General features: G+C 44.0%; 1 protein-coding gene across 1 annotated transcript; it reads left to right on the top strand.

The window, feature by feature from the left end:
• The first annotated feature begins 121 nt into the window (after window positions 1-121).
• On the top strand, window positions 122-12,278 carry SUPT7L (SPT7 like, STAGA complex subunit gamma). The gene is made up of 5 exons (XM_069954391.1): window positions 122-219; window positions 1,967-2,525; window positions 4,071-4,395; window positions 5,748-5,985; window positions 11,835-12,278. The coding sequence occupies exons 2-5, from the start codon at window positions 2,113-2,115 to the stop codon at window positions 12,095-12,097; spliced, it is 1,239 nt and encodes a 412-aa protein (XP_069810492.1). The 5' UTR covers window positions 122-219; window positions 1,967-2,112; the 3' UTR covers window positions 12,098-12,278.
• The last annotated feature ends 4,447 nt before the right edge of the window (window positions 12,279-16,725 follow it).

Genomic DNA, 16,725 nt, shown 5'->3' with positions numbered 1-16,725 from the left:
CCGGCACAGGGAGAATAAAGCACGCGCTAAGGAGAAGGAATCTAGAGGACCTGACTCCTCCCACAGGTTACTGATCACATGACCCGCACATCATCAAGGTCCTTGAGCTCTGAAGCATTTAGCGTCTACTCTCGTGTAGTGCCTGGAGGCCCCGCCCCTTCCAGTGACGTCACCCATACCAGAAACAACTCCATTCTAGTGACAATGGCGGAGGAGCTGGTGAGCGGGAATCCCGGGCAGTGACAGGAGCGGGAGGGGGCGCTCTATAGGGCTTAGCTTCGTATTATTGTTGTGGGTGTGTACAGGGACTACAAGGCCCAGCATGAATAGCCTGACACATTCTAATGGTGTCCCCTAATGTTACTCACCTGCTATATAGTATGTAATCCCTCCCCTCAGCCTCCTCCATCATCTAGTCCCATGTAAATATAATCCCCCTCCTTAGCCTCCTCTATCATGTAGTCCCATGTACATATAATGCCTCAGCCTCCTCCATCATACAGTCCCATGTAAATATAATCCTCCTCAGCCTCCTCCATCATACAGTCCCATGTAAATATAATCCCTCCCCACAGCCTCCTCCATCATACAGTCCCATGTAAATAGCATCCCTCCCCACAGCCTCCTCCATCATGTAGTCCCATGTACATATAATTCCTCAGCCTCCTCCATCATACAGTCCTATGTAAATATAATCCCTCCCCACAGCCTCCTCCATCATACAGCCCCATGTAAATAGCATCCCTCCCCACAGCTGCCTCCATCATGCAGTCCCATGTAAATATAATCCCTCCCCACAGCCTCCTCTATCATACAGTCCTATGTAAATATAATCCTTACCTTCAGCCTCCTCCATCATACAGTCCCATGTAAATATAATCCCTCCCCTCAGCCTCCTCTATCATACAGTCCTATGTAAATATAATCCTTACCTTCAGCCTCCTCTATCATACAGTCCTATGTAAATAACATTGCTCACTTTAGCCACCTCAATCATACAGTCCCATGTAAATAGCATCCCTCTCTTTCATACAGTCCCAGAAAAATAGCATCCCTCCTCTCAGCCTTCTCCATTACAGTCCTATGTAAATATAATCCCTCCCCACAGCCGCCTCCATCATGCAGTCCTATGTAAATATAATCCCTCCCCTCAGCCTCCTCCATCATACAGTCCCATGTAAATATAATCCCTCCCCACAGCCGCATCCATCATGCAGTCCTATGTAAATATAATCCCTCCCCACAGCCGCCTCCATCATGCAGTCCTATGTAAATATAATCCCTCCCCACAGCCGCCTCCATCATGCAGTCATATGTAAATATAATCCCTCCCCACAGCCACCTCCATCATGCAGTCCTATGTAAATATAGTCCCTCCCCACAGCCACCTCCATCATGCAGTCCTATGTAAATATAGTCCCTCCCCACAGCCGCCTCCATCATGCAGTCCTATGTAAATATAATCCCTCCCCACAGCCGCCTCCATCATGCAGTCCTATGTAAATATAGTCCCTCCCCACAGCCACCTCCATCATGCAGTCCTATGTAAATATAGTCCCTCCCCACAGCCGCCTCCATCATGCAGTCCTATGTAAATATAATCCCTCCCCACAGCCGCCTCCATCATGCAGTCCTATGTAAATATAGTCCCTCCCCACAGCCGCCTCCATCATGCAGTCATATGTAAATATGACCCTTTTCCTCAGCCTCCTCCATCATACAGTCCTATGTAAATAGCATCCCTCCCCTTATCCTCCTCCATTATACAGTCCCATGTAAATATAATCCTTCCCTTCAGACTTTTCTATCATACAGTCCCATGTAAATATAATCCCACATCCATCTCCATCATACAGTCCCATGTAAACACCTCCTGCCCCCTTGAAAAGGAAGAATATAAGTCTGAATTCTATTGTTTTACACTTTGCGATTTTTTGACCCTTTAACGTTTTTTGTCCGTTTTCAGGCCGGAGCCGCTGACAGGTGAAGGTCGCCCTTTGCTCTTCAGGATATGAATCTGTCGTCTCGCGGATCACTATGACATTGGGCCGTTGTTATCTGCGGACATAGTTTGGTTTCTGAGTATCGGACGCTCCCAAACGTCTAGTAACCATGATGCGATACTGGGGCGAGATCCCGGTGCCCAGCGGGCAGGCAAGCCGCAATTCCTTTGATCTCCTGCAGAGGGAGTTTCGCACTGTGGAGATGCAGGAGCCCCCGCTGCACCAGCCCTCCGCCAACAGGCCCAGGGCCACCACCATGCTGGACATCCCCTCCGAGCCCTGCAGCCTCACCATACACACCATCCAGCTGATCCAGCATAACCGCAAACTGCGCGGCCTCATAGCTGCTGCTCAGACCCAGAATCAACAACCGGTGGAAGGGATAAAAGTGGAGGAGAGTGAGCCCCTCCCCCAGCGCCCGCCCTCCCCAGCCCTCCCAGACGACCTGTTACCGCAGGATAGCAAGACGCCCAGACTGCCATTCCAGCTGCGACACAGCGACCCAGAGAGCGACTTCTACCGGTGAGACTTCTTATTCCCACGTTCTGTGTTTCACGGACAACATGGAAGTACACAAAAATGTGGTCAAACACGTTTTTGTTTACATTAAAATTCTTTTCTTTTAACGTATACAAAACGAATGCATTTTGGTTGTGTTTTTTTTTTTTTTTTTAAATAATGGAAAAATGGATGAACACAAATGCATCTGTTTTTCCACTCGTTTTTTCGTCTGTTTTTTGCAAAAGTGAACCCAGCCTAAGGCCTTAAAATGACGTACACCTAATAGACTTGGATTTTAACAATCTTGGCTCGCTGTCTGTGAATGGAAACAATCCTACAGCTGTGAAAAATATTAGATCGACAGGTCAGGTTGCGTTGCAGTTTACAGTACTGATGGAAGAATGTAATTGCATTGGAAACTGCAATAAGCCTGATTTCAAATCTGAAAGACAAAGCGATTGCTCTGTTTTAAAGAAACATGGCTACCTTCTTCCATAAAGCACGTGTCTGTGCCTGGTATTGCAGTGCAGCTCCATAGAAATAAATGAGGCTGAGCTGCAATACCACATGCAACCTACAGGAGGAGCAGTCAGGTCAGTTCTAGAGCTGGGCTGATCGTGGCCGTCACGTCTGCCAGTGTCTGGACCAATCAGGGAGAAGCACTGCATGATGGGAAATGTAGTTTCCTGGGTAGCGCCATCTTGGATATAGACCGGCTTTAAAGGGGTAGTGCACCAAAAATTTTTTTCTTTCAAATCAACTGCTGCCATGAAGTGCCAGAGATTTGTAATTTACTTCTATTTAAAAATCTCAAGCCTACCAGTACTTATCAGCTGCTGTGTGTCCAGCAGGAAGTGGTGTTTTCTTTCCTGTCTGACAGAGTGCTCTCTGTTGCCTCCTCTGTCCATGTCAGGAACTGTCAAGAGAAGGAGCAAATCCTCATAGAAAACATCTCCTGCTCTCCAGACTGGAAATAATACCACTTCCTGCTGGGCATACAGCAGCTGATAAGTACTGGAAGGCTTGAGATTTTTTAATAGAAGTAAATTACAAATCTCTGGCACTTCATGGCAGCAGTTGATTTGAAAGAAAAATTTTTTGGGTGCACTACCCCTTTAAGAAAAACTTGTAACTCTGGAACAGTAGCAGCTAGAAGGACAGGAAACGTTTCAAAATTCTCAGGGGGACTCGGTTTCCTTCCCTGTAGGGATATCTGGCTATTCCCGTGTTTTGAGACTCCTGACTGAGGCTCCACAGACTTTTTTTTTTTTGCCTAGAACATAGATACAGCATGCAAGCAGAATCTTCCTATAAAGAACCCCACAGTTCTCTATACTGCCGCTCCATTTTAAGTCTATAACTACAGAGATAGTTGACGCAGGAAAGTAAAGCCTGCTGCCGTGAACTTTTACCACTTTTCACCCTGACTGATCACAACTTTTGAGATGTCAAAAGATATTTGTAATGACCAGTACGCCTTAATGTGTTTGTCTTGGTGGTAGACGTAATTCTCAGAATATATTTGCCCCCTTTCTTGTAATCAATTCTTCTTGTTCTTCACTTTAGTGGTAAAGGAGAGCCTGTGACCGAGCTCAGCTACCACTCCTGCCGCCAGCTCATGTACCAGTCTGTGGCCACCATCCTCGCCCACGCCGGATTCGACACAGCCAATGAAAGCGTCCTGGAGACCCTGACGGACATTGCCCATGAGTACTGCCTTAAGTTCACCAAGATGCTGAGGTTCAATGTGGATCGGGAGGCTCGGCTGGGCCAGACACCCTTCCCTGATGTCATGGAGCAGGTTTTCCATGAGATGGGGATCGGCAGCGTCCTGTCCCTACAGAAGTTCTGGCAGCAGCGGATTAAGGATTATCACACCTACATGCTGCAGGTACGGCTCTGCATTAACAGGGACGTCCCAGGTTCTTGCACATAATATCCGTAACCTTATATATGCTCCAGTGTTTGACATCGATCACCTGGGCCCATGTCATATACTCTCACCCGACCCATCACATAACTGTATGTTAGCCTGGGTTCACACTACGTTTTTGCACTCCGTTTTTTTCCATCAGTTTTTGTAAAAAAACGATGGAAAAACAGATGCATTTGTGTACATCCATTTTTCCTTTGACTTCCATTATAAAAAAAGCATCAGTTTTTTTAAACGTACTCAAAAGCGTACTTTTTTTTTTATATATATATATAATGGAGGTCAGCGGAAAAACGGATCAAAGCAGATGCATCCGTTTTTCCATCCTTTTTTGCAAAAATGGATAAAAAAGACGGATTGCAGAAATATAGTGTGAACCCAGCCTTATAGTAGGAGGAAATCTCGGCACTCACCATTATCTTTCTTGCTGTTTTATTCACACAGCAGGAGAACAATCACAAACAATGGTACAGTACAACCCGTTTCAGCAAGGAATGCTTTTGTTTGACAAGTGCCAGGCTTTAAGGTCCTATTAGACGAAGTGATTTTTAACGACCAACCATAAACGATCGCAAATTAGATTGTTTATCGTTAACCTAAAAACGTTCACTATATTACACAGAACAATGGTCATTCGTTACAGTCGTTACTATGATCGTTATTGCGATCGTTACTATGATCATTTACTCCATCTGATCCCGGCAAAACAATGAACAATGTGAAATTACACTGAACGACTAGTGAACAAATGCGGAACTTGAGCGAACGAGTGTGGAATTACAGCGAACAATTAACGATGATTTTAGGTTCAGATCTAAATCAACTACACATGAACAATATTTTTTAATCTTTGCTGCAATTGCGAACATTGTTTAAATTCAAACAATATAATGATTTTTCGCACGATAATCGGCCCGTGTAATAGGGCCCTTAGCTTCTCCTACAGCACATGGCCTGTCAGTCAGTCAAATGCAGGTGGTGTCCTCAATCTGCTATTCCCATGTTGACCCCCAAGTTGCTGCTTATTAGGGATCTGTGTAATGCAAGACAGGACAGAACGCCCCCCCTCCCCCCCCCCCCACACCAATTAATTCAGAATTCTCTAATAGATTGTATGGACGTGATTTTCTAAACCTGACAGCTCCTATAACTGTGGATGTAAGGAGAACTGTATCCATTCTGTGTCCGTATCTCATCCTGCAGTGATCATATTGAGGATTATCTGCTCACCCTTAATAGTAGTATCAGAGATTCACAAGCTCAGCTCTGCGGTGATTGACATGGAAGATTAATCCTCTGTCTGTTCACAGGTCAGTAAACAACTGTCTGAGGAGTACGAGAAGATTGTTCACCCTGAGCGGGTATCTGAGGATGCAAAGCCTGTGAAGATTAAAGAGGAGCCAGTGACGGATATTACCTTCCCCATCAACGAGGAGTTGGAAGGCGACCTGGCTCCTGGGGACCAGTCACTACCGGTTGGGGTATTAGGAGCCCAAAGTGAGAGGTTTTCTTCTAACATGGAAGTAGAGTCCTCCCCCCAACCTTCAGGTAAGAAAGAAGCCACCCTACAATGTATAACTTATGTAATACTTCCACCTAAGAACAAATATAAAACTGACTCCTCTGTATAAGAATATAACTACTATAATACTGCTCCTATATACAAGAATATAACTACTATAATACTGCTCCTATATATAAGAATATAACTACTATAATACTGCCCCTATATACCAGAATATAACTACTATAATACTGCCCCCTATATACAGGAATATAACTACTATAGTACTGCTTCTACATACCAGAATATAACTACTATAATACTGCTCCTATATACAAGAATATAACTACTATAATACTGCTCCTATATACAAGAGTATAACTACTATAATACTGCCCCTATATACAAGAATATAACTACTATAATACTGCTCCTATATACAAGAATATAACTACTATAATACTGCTTCTATATACAAGACTATAACTACTATAATACTGCTCCTATATACAAGAATATAACTACTATAATACTGCCCCTATATACAAGAATATAACTACTATAATACTGCCCCTATATACAAGAATATAACTACTATAATACTACCCCCTATGTTTAAGAATCTATATAAGATTTTTTTTACTAAATAGCCAGGGCACAAGTGACCCAATTTAGTCCCCTGGTATTAGTAGGAATTCCGACGATGGTTTCCTGGCTCATCACTGTGTTACGTGCTTTACTGACATATCCTAAACCCATTTACTTACCTGTCTGTTTGTAAGTTTAGCACTTAGGACCATTTTACACAGGACAATAATTTGCCAAGCCAACCAACATCACACTGTATAATAGGGAAAACAATCATTCGATGAAGGAGCAAACATTAGGACCTTCCACTGTCTCTGATATCGGGATGGGGGAAGTTCCAGGTGACCCCGTCCCCATGATGTCCATTAAAATCTGAATTTGCTGAACAGAATTTCTCGGTCTCCTAGGTCTACAATAATTGATGGAGGGCAAAATTCACAAGGCAGCTGACTGAGCTATATAGATCTTTTATGATGAAGCGCCAATTATTCCATAATGTGAAACCTCTAACACCCACTTTATACTTTATACTTTGTCAAAAAGATATAAAATATAACATAAAAAGGCTATAAATACAGCATGAAAGACCACAGTCCATTTCTGTCAGGAGCCTTCTCCCGCTGAGTGCTTCCAGCTTGAGACGTTTTCTTACCTAGCGGTGGGGGGCGGTCATGGTGCTCTACAATCTTGGATCATTATTCCATCTGTGTGGAAAAACTGTCCTATTAGGGCGGTTTACTTTAAACACTCTAATAGTTTCGAAGTTCTGCATAGAGGTGAAAAAGTTGTCTGTATAGATTGTTCCCATATTTTGCCTTTAAAAATTTTTTTATCATAAAGTTACTGTTAAATGTTATATTGAAGGATCAGGTTACATGTTGTCCATACAACTCTAAGGGCCGTATTAGACAGCCTGATATTTAGGAGGTAGTGAGCGTGTGCAGACCTGTTGGGGGCCGTGGGCAGCTGTGGGAGGGGCTGCCCGGATGATCTTTTGAACATCCGAGTAGCCCATCAAAGATAAAGATGGTCTGCTACTGCTGCCGCTGCTGTTACTCAAAGCGATGGCCAGCAGATCGTCGTTATCGAGATTTTGGTTCATGCAGAGAGGCAACGATCAGCTGACATTGTGCATGTCGCCTGATCGTTGCCTTTCCGCATTAGCTATTACATGAAACTATTATCGTCCGATAATCATTTTGTATAATAGTCCCCTAAGGGCAGGGGAGGAATGAAGAGGGATATGGAGGGGGACTGGTTTGAGCCAGAAGCAGTGACTTCAGAGACCACAGACATACACAGAATACTGTGAGTATTAGATCTCATTGTGCTAAATTTATCACTTACACTGCTCATTGCTGCTCTATAATGTTCTCCATGCTGCGCCTGCTTTTGAGGGTGCTATAAAGATATAGGAGGGCATGATCCCCTATCACTGTCAGTGAGCAGCAGGTGATGAAAGAGATCAGGCGGAGGCGTTGCAGTGGTGAGCACTTTACTACTCCAGCCACGCCTTTTACGTTATTGCAGCCACGATCAGGCTGACAACAAGTATTGTTATTGTCATTGCAGTTATTGCTACATAAAAATGTAAGGAAATGTTTTCTTACAAATTAAAATTAGATTTATATAAAATATTTTATTTGTATTTTTATTTTTTCAAAGTAAAAACAGAAATAATTACAACAAATTCATGATTAGCACTACAAATGACAGTATTAACAGTGAATTAACACACAAGTTTACAAAAAAATTAATAACATTTTTTATTTATAAAAAAATAAAATACAGTTAAGGAACCATAATGTAAATTAAAAGGGAGGTGGAAAAAAAACAGACAAAAAGAAAACACATATTTCCCCTCCCCGATTCCCATGCAACATTTCCGGCCGTGAGCCATTGCTCCTTTAGTTGCTCAGTGGTCGCAGCAGTGTCCTACCACAATCAATATAATTTTGTTATAAATGGTAGGCAGGGGAGGAGGTGTATGGAGCTCACACCATACACAGCAGGTTTCTGTTGCTATGTGCACCAGACACCTGCTGCTAATGACCGACATCAGTGATCCCACTACTTCAAGGGGTTATCCAGGACTAGAAAAAGCACTGCTACTTTCTTGCAAAACCCACACCCGAATTGGAGCGGATGATCAGACACCTCTGCAACCAGAGACCTTTACTCAGGGCCCTATTCCACCGGACGATTATCGTTTGCATAATCGTTGAAGTTTAAGGATCTCAAACGACCGCTATTGCGAAAGACCTGAAAATGTTCACTCCTTTCCATGGAACGATAAACACCCAAAGATAAAAAAAAAAAAGGATCAGAAAATGTAAACCCCCCTCCCCTCCCAAAAAAAACAAATAAAATTCGGCATTGCTGCGCATGGAATTGTCTGAACTAGCAAAATGCAATATTATTGATCCTACATGGTGAATCTCTTAAAAAATAATACCGTATGGCACCATTTTTTTTATTGGTCACATAAATAAAATAAGTATCTTAAAAGGGTTGTTCATCTATTTTTTTTTTTTCAAATCAACTGGTGCCAGAGATTTGTGATTTACTTTTATTTAAAAAAATCTCCCGTCTTCCAGTACTTATCAGCTGCTGTATGTCAAGCAGGAAGCAGTGTATTCTTTTCACTCTGACACAGTGCTCTCTGCTGCCACCTCTGTCCATGTCAGGAACTGTCCAGAGCAGAAGCAAATCCCCATAGAAAACCTCTCCTGCTCTGGACACTGCCTGACATGGACAGAGGTGGCAGCAGAGACCACTGTGTCAGACTGGAGAGAATACACCACTTCCTGCAGGACATACAGCAGCTGATAAGTACTGGAAGACTGGAGATTTTTTAATAGAAGTAAATTTCAAATCTCTGGCATTTTCTAGCACCAATTGATTTAAAAGAAAAAAAAAATTGGGGAACCCCTTTTAAAGTATCTATAGAGTGGGAGTAGTGGAAAAGGAAAAAGTTTGAAACTTTTTTTTTTTTTTAATATATATTTAGCTGAGTCAGCACCTCCTGGCAGCAATAATAGAGGTTGTAACCATAATTTTAATCCATTATTAATGCTAGAAAGGCGCATATTATTATTTTTTCCTCTCTTTTCTCGGAGACTATTAGCATTATTACATGTGAAGTGGAACCGCGGTACGAGCGCCATCAGCGTGAAGCGTGCTATTAAGCTGAAATGATGCTTTGGAAAAATTACTATGCAGACACACTTATTTGCCTGTGAAAGTGGATTGTAGTTGAAATCAATTTGCCTTTCAATCAGCTTACAGATTTTTTTTTTTTTTCCTTTTTGGTTTTCTGAAATATTTGCAATTGGTTAATGAAGAAGCGGCGGTAAACAGTAGAGGGCTCTCCGGCTGATCGTCGATTATGATTAAAGTTCTTTCTCCTGAGAGCGGAATTTCTGTGCGGCTTCACGCCCCTAGTTTCAGGCTTACTAGAGACTGTTGTAACCAAAGCTGTAAGGCAGGAGCGTCACCCTAACTAGAGCCCTGTGGCTACAGTCGTTAAAGGGGTAGTCTAGAGATTAAGCGCTAAAGTGCTCTCCCCATCATTGTTATCCTTCCTGCTTCATAGCCCCCAAGTTATGTAGCTGGGATCCCCAGTGATCAGCTGTAATCTGTAAATAAACCTGGCAGTAAGGGCCCTATTACACGGGAAGATTATTGTGCAAAAAATCGTTATATCGTTTAAATTCAAACGATAATCGTTCTGTGTAATTGCAGGCAACGATCGAAAAATCGCTCGTATGTCGTTGATTTAGATCTGAACCTAAAATTATCATTAATCATCCGCTGTAATTCCACATTGTTTCCGCATTTTTTCACTAATCGTTCAGTGTAATTTCACATTGTTCCTTGTTTTGCTGGGATCAGAAGCAATAAACGATCATAGTAACAATCGCGATAACAACCGTAACTAACGACCATCGATCTGTGCGATATATTGAACAATTTCAGGTTAACGATCGTTTATCGTTAATTGTTAAAAATTGCTCAGTGTAATAGGACCCTAAGTGTTAAATTTTCCTGCAGCACCTCTAGAGGTGGAGTGGAGGATTACACAATTTAGGATTAATCCACTTATATGAATGGATGGTCTGTATAGAACAAGCAATGTATTGAGCATACATGTTCTTGCATGACTAGAAGACTGACTCAGCGGGCAGACCCCCCCCCCATGGATCAGCTACCATGTCTGTCAGAAAATAAGACCTAACTCAAAAATAAGAACTAGCTTTATTTTGCAGGCTTTTTGGAGTAGGGTTGAAATATAAGCTCTACTTCAGATATAAGCCCTAGTTACAGTCAGCTGACCTGATCCCTGGCACTGGGTGCTGAGCATCGGACAATCAGAGCCCCCACCTGCTTAACACAAGTCGCAGGAGTGGTTAGAAGATGCACAGAGGGAAGAGGGAGATATATAGAATGGGGACTACCTTCAGAGGGGCAGGGAGAGGTATACAGTATGGGGGAACAACTACAGAGAGGGAGGGAGGTATACAGTATTGGGACTACCTGCAGAGGGGGGAGGTATATAGGATTGGTGGCCTTACTACAGAGGGGGGATGTATACAGTATGGGGACTACCTGCAGAGGGTGTGGGTTATACAGTATAGAGAAACGGCTACAGAGAGGGGAGGGAGGTATAGAGTATGGAGGGGGCCTTACTGCAGGGGGGGGGGAGGTATACATTATGGGGAAACAACTACAGAGAGGGGAGGGAGGTATATGGTATGGTGGCCTTACTACAGAGGGGGGATGTATACAGTATGGGGGCTACATGCAGAGAGGGGATGTATACATTATGGGGGAACAACTTGAGAGCGGGGGAGGGAGGTATATAGTATGGAGGCCTAACTACAGGGGAACATATAGTATAGGAGCATGAGAACGGTAGGACATACAGTATGGCGGCTGACTACTATATAGATGTGGGCTACAGTGTAGGGGCATCTGTGCTTCTCAAAAATAAAACCTACCATGAAAATAAACTCCAGCCTATTTTTAAGAGAACGCATATGGGGGAGATTTATCAAACATGGTGTAAAGTGAAACTGGCTCAGTTGCCCCTAGCAACCAATCAGATTCCACCTTTCATTTTCAAAAGAGTCTGTGATGAATGAAAGGTGGAATCTGATTGGTTGCTAGGGGCAACTGGGCCTGTTTACTTTACACCATGTTTGTTTTTATCTTATTTGATCCACATAGAAGTTTTGTGTAAATGGAATTACTTCTCATTTTGATCCATGACAGACACTTATCCACCTTGTGTTGTGTTTTACAGGGTCTGATGTCAACACCTCCCCTCTATGGAGCCTGACGCAGGTGAAAATGGAACCTCAGGACAACGAGGAAGGGGCGGTACACGGGCACAGCGTTCTGGGAAATGACGTTTTTGAAGAGCCCATGTCCGGGATGAGCGATTCCGCCATGCCTGGGAGCCCCAATGGATCTGAGGGCAGCTATGGATCCCAGTCTCCAGACAGTCTCATGGGGTCTTCTCCAGTGTTCAACCAGCGACCGAAGAAAAAGATGAGGAAAATGTAACTGGATTAGACTAGGACAAAATACATGACTAGACTTATCAGTGTCCAGACCGGTATCGCATCCGGCGGTCTTCCTTCTATCATGAGGAGGTGGTGAACGCTTAGAAAACAAACTTAAGAACAAGATACATGTTTGTATATGGAAACTGTTGGTAAATTAATAAATAACCTAAGATGTTAAAGTAGCAATTTATATGATGCTAACTCATCAGAAAAACTCCTTCACTGTAATCTGTGTCATCCTGGCTCAGTAGCAACCATACATTTTGAACTTTTTCATTTTGACAGCTGTGTTATATGATCTCAGTGACTACCAGTCTTGTACATGAACTACTGTGTTTAGGACTCCTGTGAACTATCATTCATCAAACCCCACCAAGCTCCGCTTTCCTTGCTCACTTATATGTTCCTCTATATAGAGCTGTGATGGCGAACCTATGACACGCGTAGCCATAGTTGCTGACACGCGGCCTCATGCAAGCCCAGCGGCTTTACAGTGCGGCCCGACCCCACGTATTCCCCGTTCCACGTACCGCCCGGATGCAGTACTGTGACGTCACCCGGCACAATAGCTGCGTACGGCTGGCCACAGCTGTGCCGCTCTCCCGCCTTGTCTTGCTCCTGCCTTCAGCGTTGTCTCCTGGTGCCCCAGCCCACATCCTGGACCGCAGCAGTATTGTAAGTGTGTGTGGGGAGGTATGCTGGTCGGGGGATGGATCAGGTGGGGTAGTGTGTGTGTGTGTGTGTGTGTGTGTGTGTGTGTGTGTGTGTGGGGGGGGGGGGGATGGGGCCAGGTGGGGTATTGTGTGTGTGTGTGTATGGGTGTGTGGGGAGGGTGTGTATGTGGGTAAGGAGGTCAGGTAGGGTAGTGTATGGGGAGGGATGGGGGTCAGGTGGAGTAGTGTGTGTGTGTGTGTGTATGTGTGGAAGGGTCAGGTAGGGTACTGTATAGGGAAGGATAGGGGTCAGGTGGGGGTGTGTGTGTGGAACGGTTAGGTAGGGTAGTGTATGGGGAGGGATGGGGGTCTGGTAGGGTTGTGTTTGTGTGTGTGTGGAACGGTTAGGTAGGGTAGTGTACGGGGAGGGATGGGGGTCAGTTGTGGCTGGGTGTGAGGGGAACAGTTAGGTAGGGTAGTGTACGGGGAGGGATGGGGTCAGGTGGGGTAGTGTGTGTGTTTGTGGTTTTTAGTTTACTTCACACATTAATTATTTTTTGGTTTATTAAATACAGTTATATATTACCATTTACGTATTTTTATTTAAACTACAAATAATGCAAAATTATGTTTTTTTTTTCCCCAAGTGACACACTATTTGAGTGATACTCGTTTTTTCGCCGAATGCTGACACACCAAGCTCAAAAGGTTGCCCATCACTGATATAGAGACTGCTGCCGGAGAGAGAGTTTCTGCATTATCTGAGGAAGCAGGAGAGCAGTGATATAGTAGAGGAATCCCTACAATGATTAGCTGCAGTTATATAAAACTTTCATGACTATTTTCCTCCTTTCCTTACCTGACTGCGAGTGTATAGGGTAGGGGCAGTAATGGTATGCTGCATTACCTAGGAATACATAGAAACCCTGCAGGGTGAGTTAGACGACACTAGGTCTGTGTCACTGACCTATCACTCGCAAAATTTGTGCATGTGTGAATATGCACATAGAAACCAATGGGATATTGTTTTGTCTTTAATTGCGGATGTGCAATTATGGGCAAATTTTGCAGACATCTGAATGGCTTTGGCTTCAAAAATCTGACATTTTTTTGGCCCTATTACACAAAACAATTATCGGCTGTATAGTCTTGACACAAAGGTAGTGTCACTGTGACAACCAATTGGCTGAGTGGGTACTCCTGTCACGACTTAGATCAGAATGCCGTGGAACAGGGCTGGGCAGTGATGGAGTGGGAGCGGCGGGGTATTGTTGAAGGTATAGCTCTTTTTTTTTTTTACCCTAGCCTGGCCAAATTAAACTCTGCAGAGAACCCCTTTAATTTCAGAATAGGTTGGATTAATGCAAAATAATTTTTGCATTAATACATTGCCCACCCGTAGCTTTACATCTTTCCATTATCAATTTATTACTGATTCTGCACAGTTTTGCTGTTATCTAGGTACATTCACCCCCACCGAATGCATAGAATCATCATATCCAGTCCAACCCGACACCGCTCCCCGCAACACCCCCCCCCCCGAAGCGGCACAACCACCTCTACAGCCCCACCCCCACTCAACTTACAGCATACATAACTCTGCTACGCCGCGCACTTGACTCTGCAACGACGCGCACCCAACTCTGATATATCTTGTGCATATCAGCTCTGCTACATCATAGACCAATCAGAGATAAGCATTGCATGATGGGAGATGTAGTTTTCTGGCTGGCGCCATGTTGGTTATAGTCTGGCTTTTTAAAAAACTTGTAACTATGGAAAGGAAGCAGCTAGAAAGACAGGGGATGGCTCCAAATTCTCAGGGGATCCTGGTGAGTAAGGCCAGCTAGGTTTGGGAGCATTTTATTTTTTTAGCTCTTGGGGGGGGGAATACCCTTTAACATGGCCGCTCTGCCGATACACCACAGTGTGAGCAGAGCTGAACGGCTTACATACTTAGAGAAGAGCTTTCTGCTTTTCTTTGTTATCCAGACGTCTCATGTGACGAAGATCCTGTAATTAGTATTCACCAGCCGGGCCTGTGTTCAATTCATGAACCCATTCACACCTCTTTGTAAATCGTTGGCATCTGTAAGCCTTGTGAGTGATTCTCCAGCCTCCCACATCCACTTTATTCTCTTATATATGGGGACTGACGCACTGTGAGGATGACAGCGCCAGAAATGTGGTGGTGGATGAATAACAGATACCGTCATTATATACATGAGTGGCGGTACTACACTATGTCGCCAACCCGTGACTCTGCACTTGTAGCAGAACTACAGCTCCTAGCATCCCTGCTCAGGTCCCTCCTGGATCATGCTCCCAATGGCCTCCATAATATAATGTGTATGCCTTCGAGGTGGAAATATGTCTACGTTGTGCTATTTATTAGACAGGTAATAAGTCTGTATGCGTACTCCAAAATAGTATAAATAAAAACTACAGCAAACCCACAAGAAAAAGCCCTTGCACAGCTCCATGTATTGGAAAAAGATTGTTAAAGGGGTTATCCAGCGCTACAAAAACATGGCCACTTTCTCCCAGAGACAGCACCACTCTTTTCTCCGGTTTGAGTGCAGATTCTGTAACTTGTTCCCATTTAGTCGAATGGCCTAATTGCAAACACACGACCTGGAGACAAGAGTGGTGTTGGAAGAAAGTGGCCAAGTTTTTTTGTAGCGCTGGATAACCTTTTTAAAAGCTTCTCAATACCTTATATCCAAGGTGGGGAATCTTTTTACTGTAACGTACAGACAATTTTAGAAAACTTAGAGTGTCACTGTTGTATTTTTTTCCCCAGAAATCAACAGTACAGGCGATTTTAAGAAACTTTGTTATTGGGTTTATTAGGCAAATATGCTATTATCTGCATTCAGGGTGCCTTTACAGTGATCTGCCAGGACCTAGCCGACTCGCAGCGGTATTAACGCTACGAGTCGGCTAGGTCCTGGCAGATCACTGTCACTACATACACGCAGCGTGTATGTAATTCTGCCGGCCACTTAACCCCTTCAGCTGCTGCCCGGCTCCCGCTCCGCTCTGTATACATACCTCCTCGCTCCACGGGGTCACGGTGTCCTGCTCTCCTGCCCGGCCAATCAGTGGCTGCGGCAGGGCAGTTCAGACCGCTGTGTGTATGTTGTGACAGTGATCTGCCAGGACCTAGTCGACTCGCAGCGTTATTAACGCTGCGAGTCGGTATGTGTGAAGCTACCCTCAAAAAGACTTTCCCCAGGTCCCCTTCCTTTTCTCTACCTATCAGGAAATCTTGACTCTTTTACATCAGTCGGGCCCTGTGTAACCTATGGAGGGGGGAGGGGGGAGATTAGTCTGCAGCAGAGAACAAAGGATTACACAGCGGGACCTGTGTTAAAGCTGGTATTCAGAGGTCAGAGCGGTCAGTGCTGACATCAGAGGAGATAGCCGGTGATGTAGCTGTAAATTAACTCTTTGTTGTCCTGTTTTGGTGCCTCATCCCCCTCCACCCCTCCCCTCTCCATAGAGAACCATGAAGACAGGGGGGAGAGCTTCAAACTGCTTTTTCATGATAAAAATGCATTTTTCGGCTAATAAACTCATTACACAGTTTCTTAAAATCACCTGTACTATTGATTTCTGCAAAGAAAATTTAAACGACTGGTACACTTTAAGTCATCACCTTTATTCCAATAACTTAGTCCATATGTGCAGTGTATATTTTCCATTAATAGCCTCCACCTTACACATCAAATGTCCATTCACTTTAATATGTTCATGTGACTACATTACTAGATGTCTTCAAATGCATATTGAACATGTTGAAGCTAGAGATGAGTGAACTTTAAGCACACTTTGGTTCGCTCTGCCTTTGATAACCAGTGGACGAAGAAGTTTGATGTAGCCCTAGAGAATCCTGGAAAACATGGGTACCGCCGTGATTATTACAAAAATATACGTCACCTTGCCGTCTATGGGATCCCGGCAGGAGCGT

The sequence above is a fragment of the Dendropsophus ebraccatus genome, chromosome 15 (assembly GCF_027789765.1).
Source record: "Dendropsophus ebraccatus isolate aDenEbr1 chromosome 15, aDenEbr1.pat, whole genome shotgun sequence".
Classification (NCBI taxonomy): Eukaryota; Metazoa; Chordata; class Amphibia; order Anura; family Hylidae; genus Dendropsophus; species Dendropsophus ebraccatus.
The sequence above is the reverse complement of the archived record's forward strand: the minus strand, read 5'-3'. Positions and strand labels throughout refer to the sequence as shown.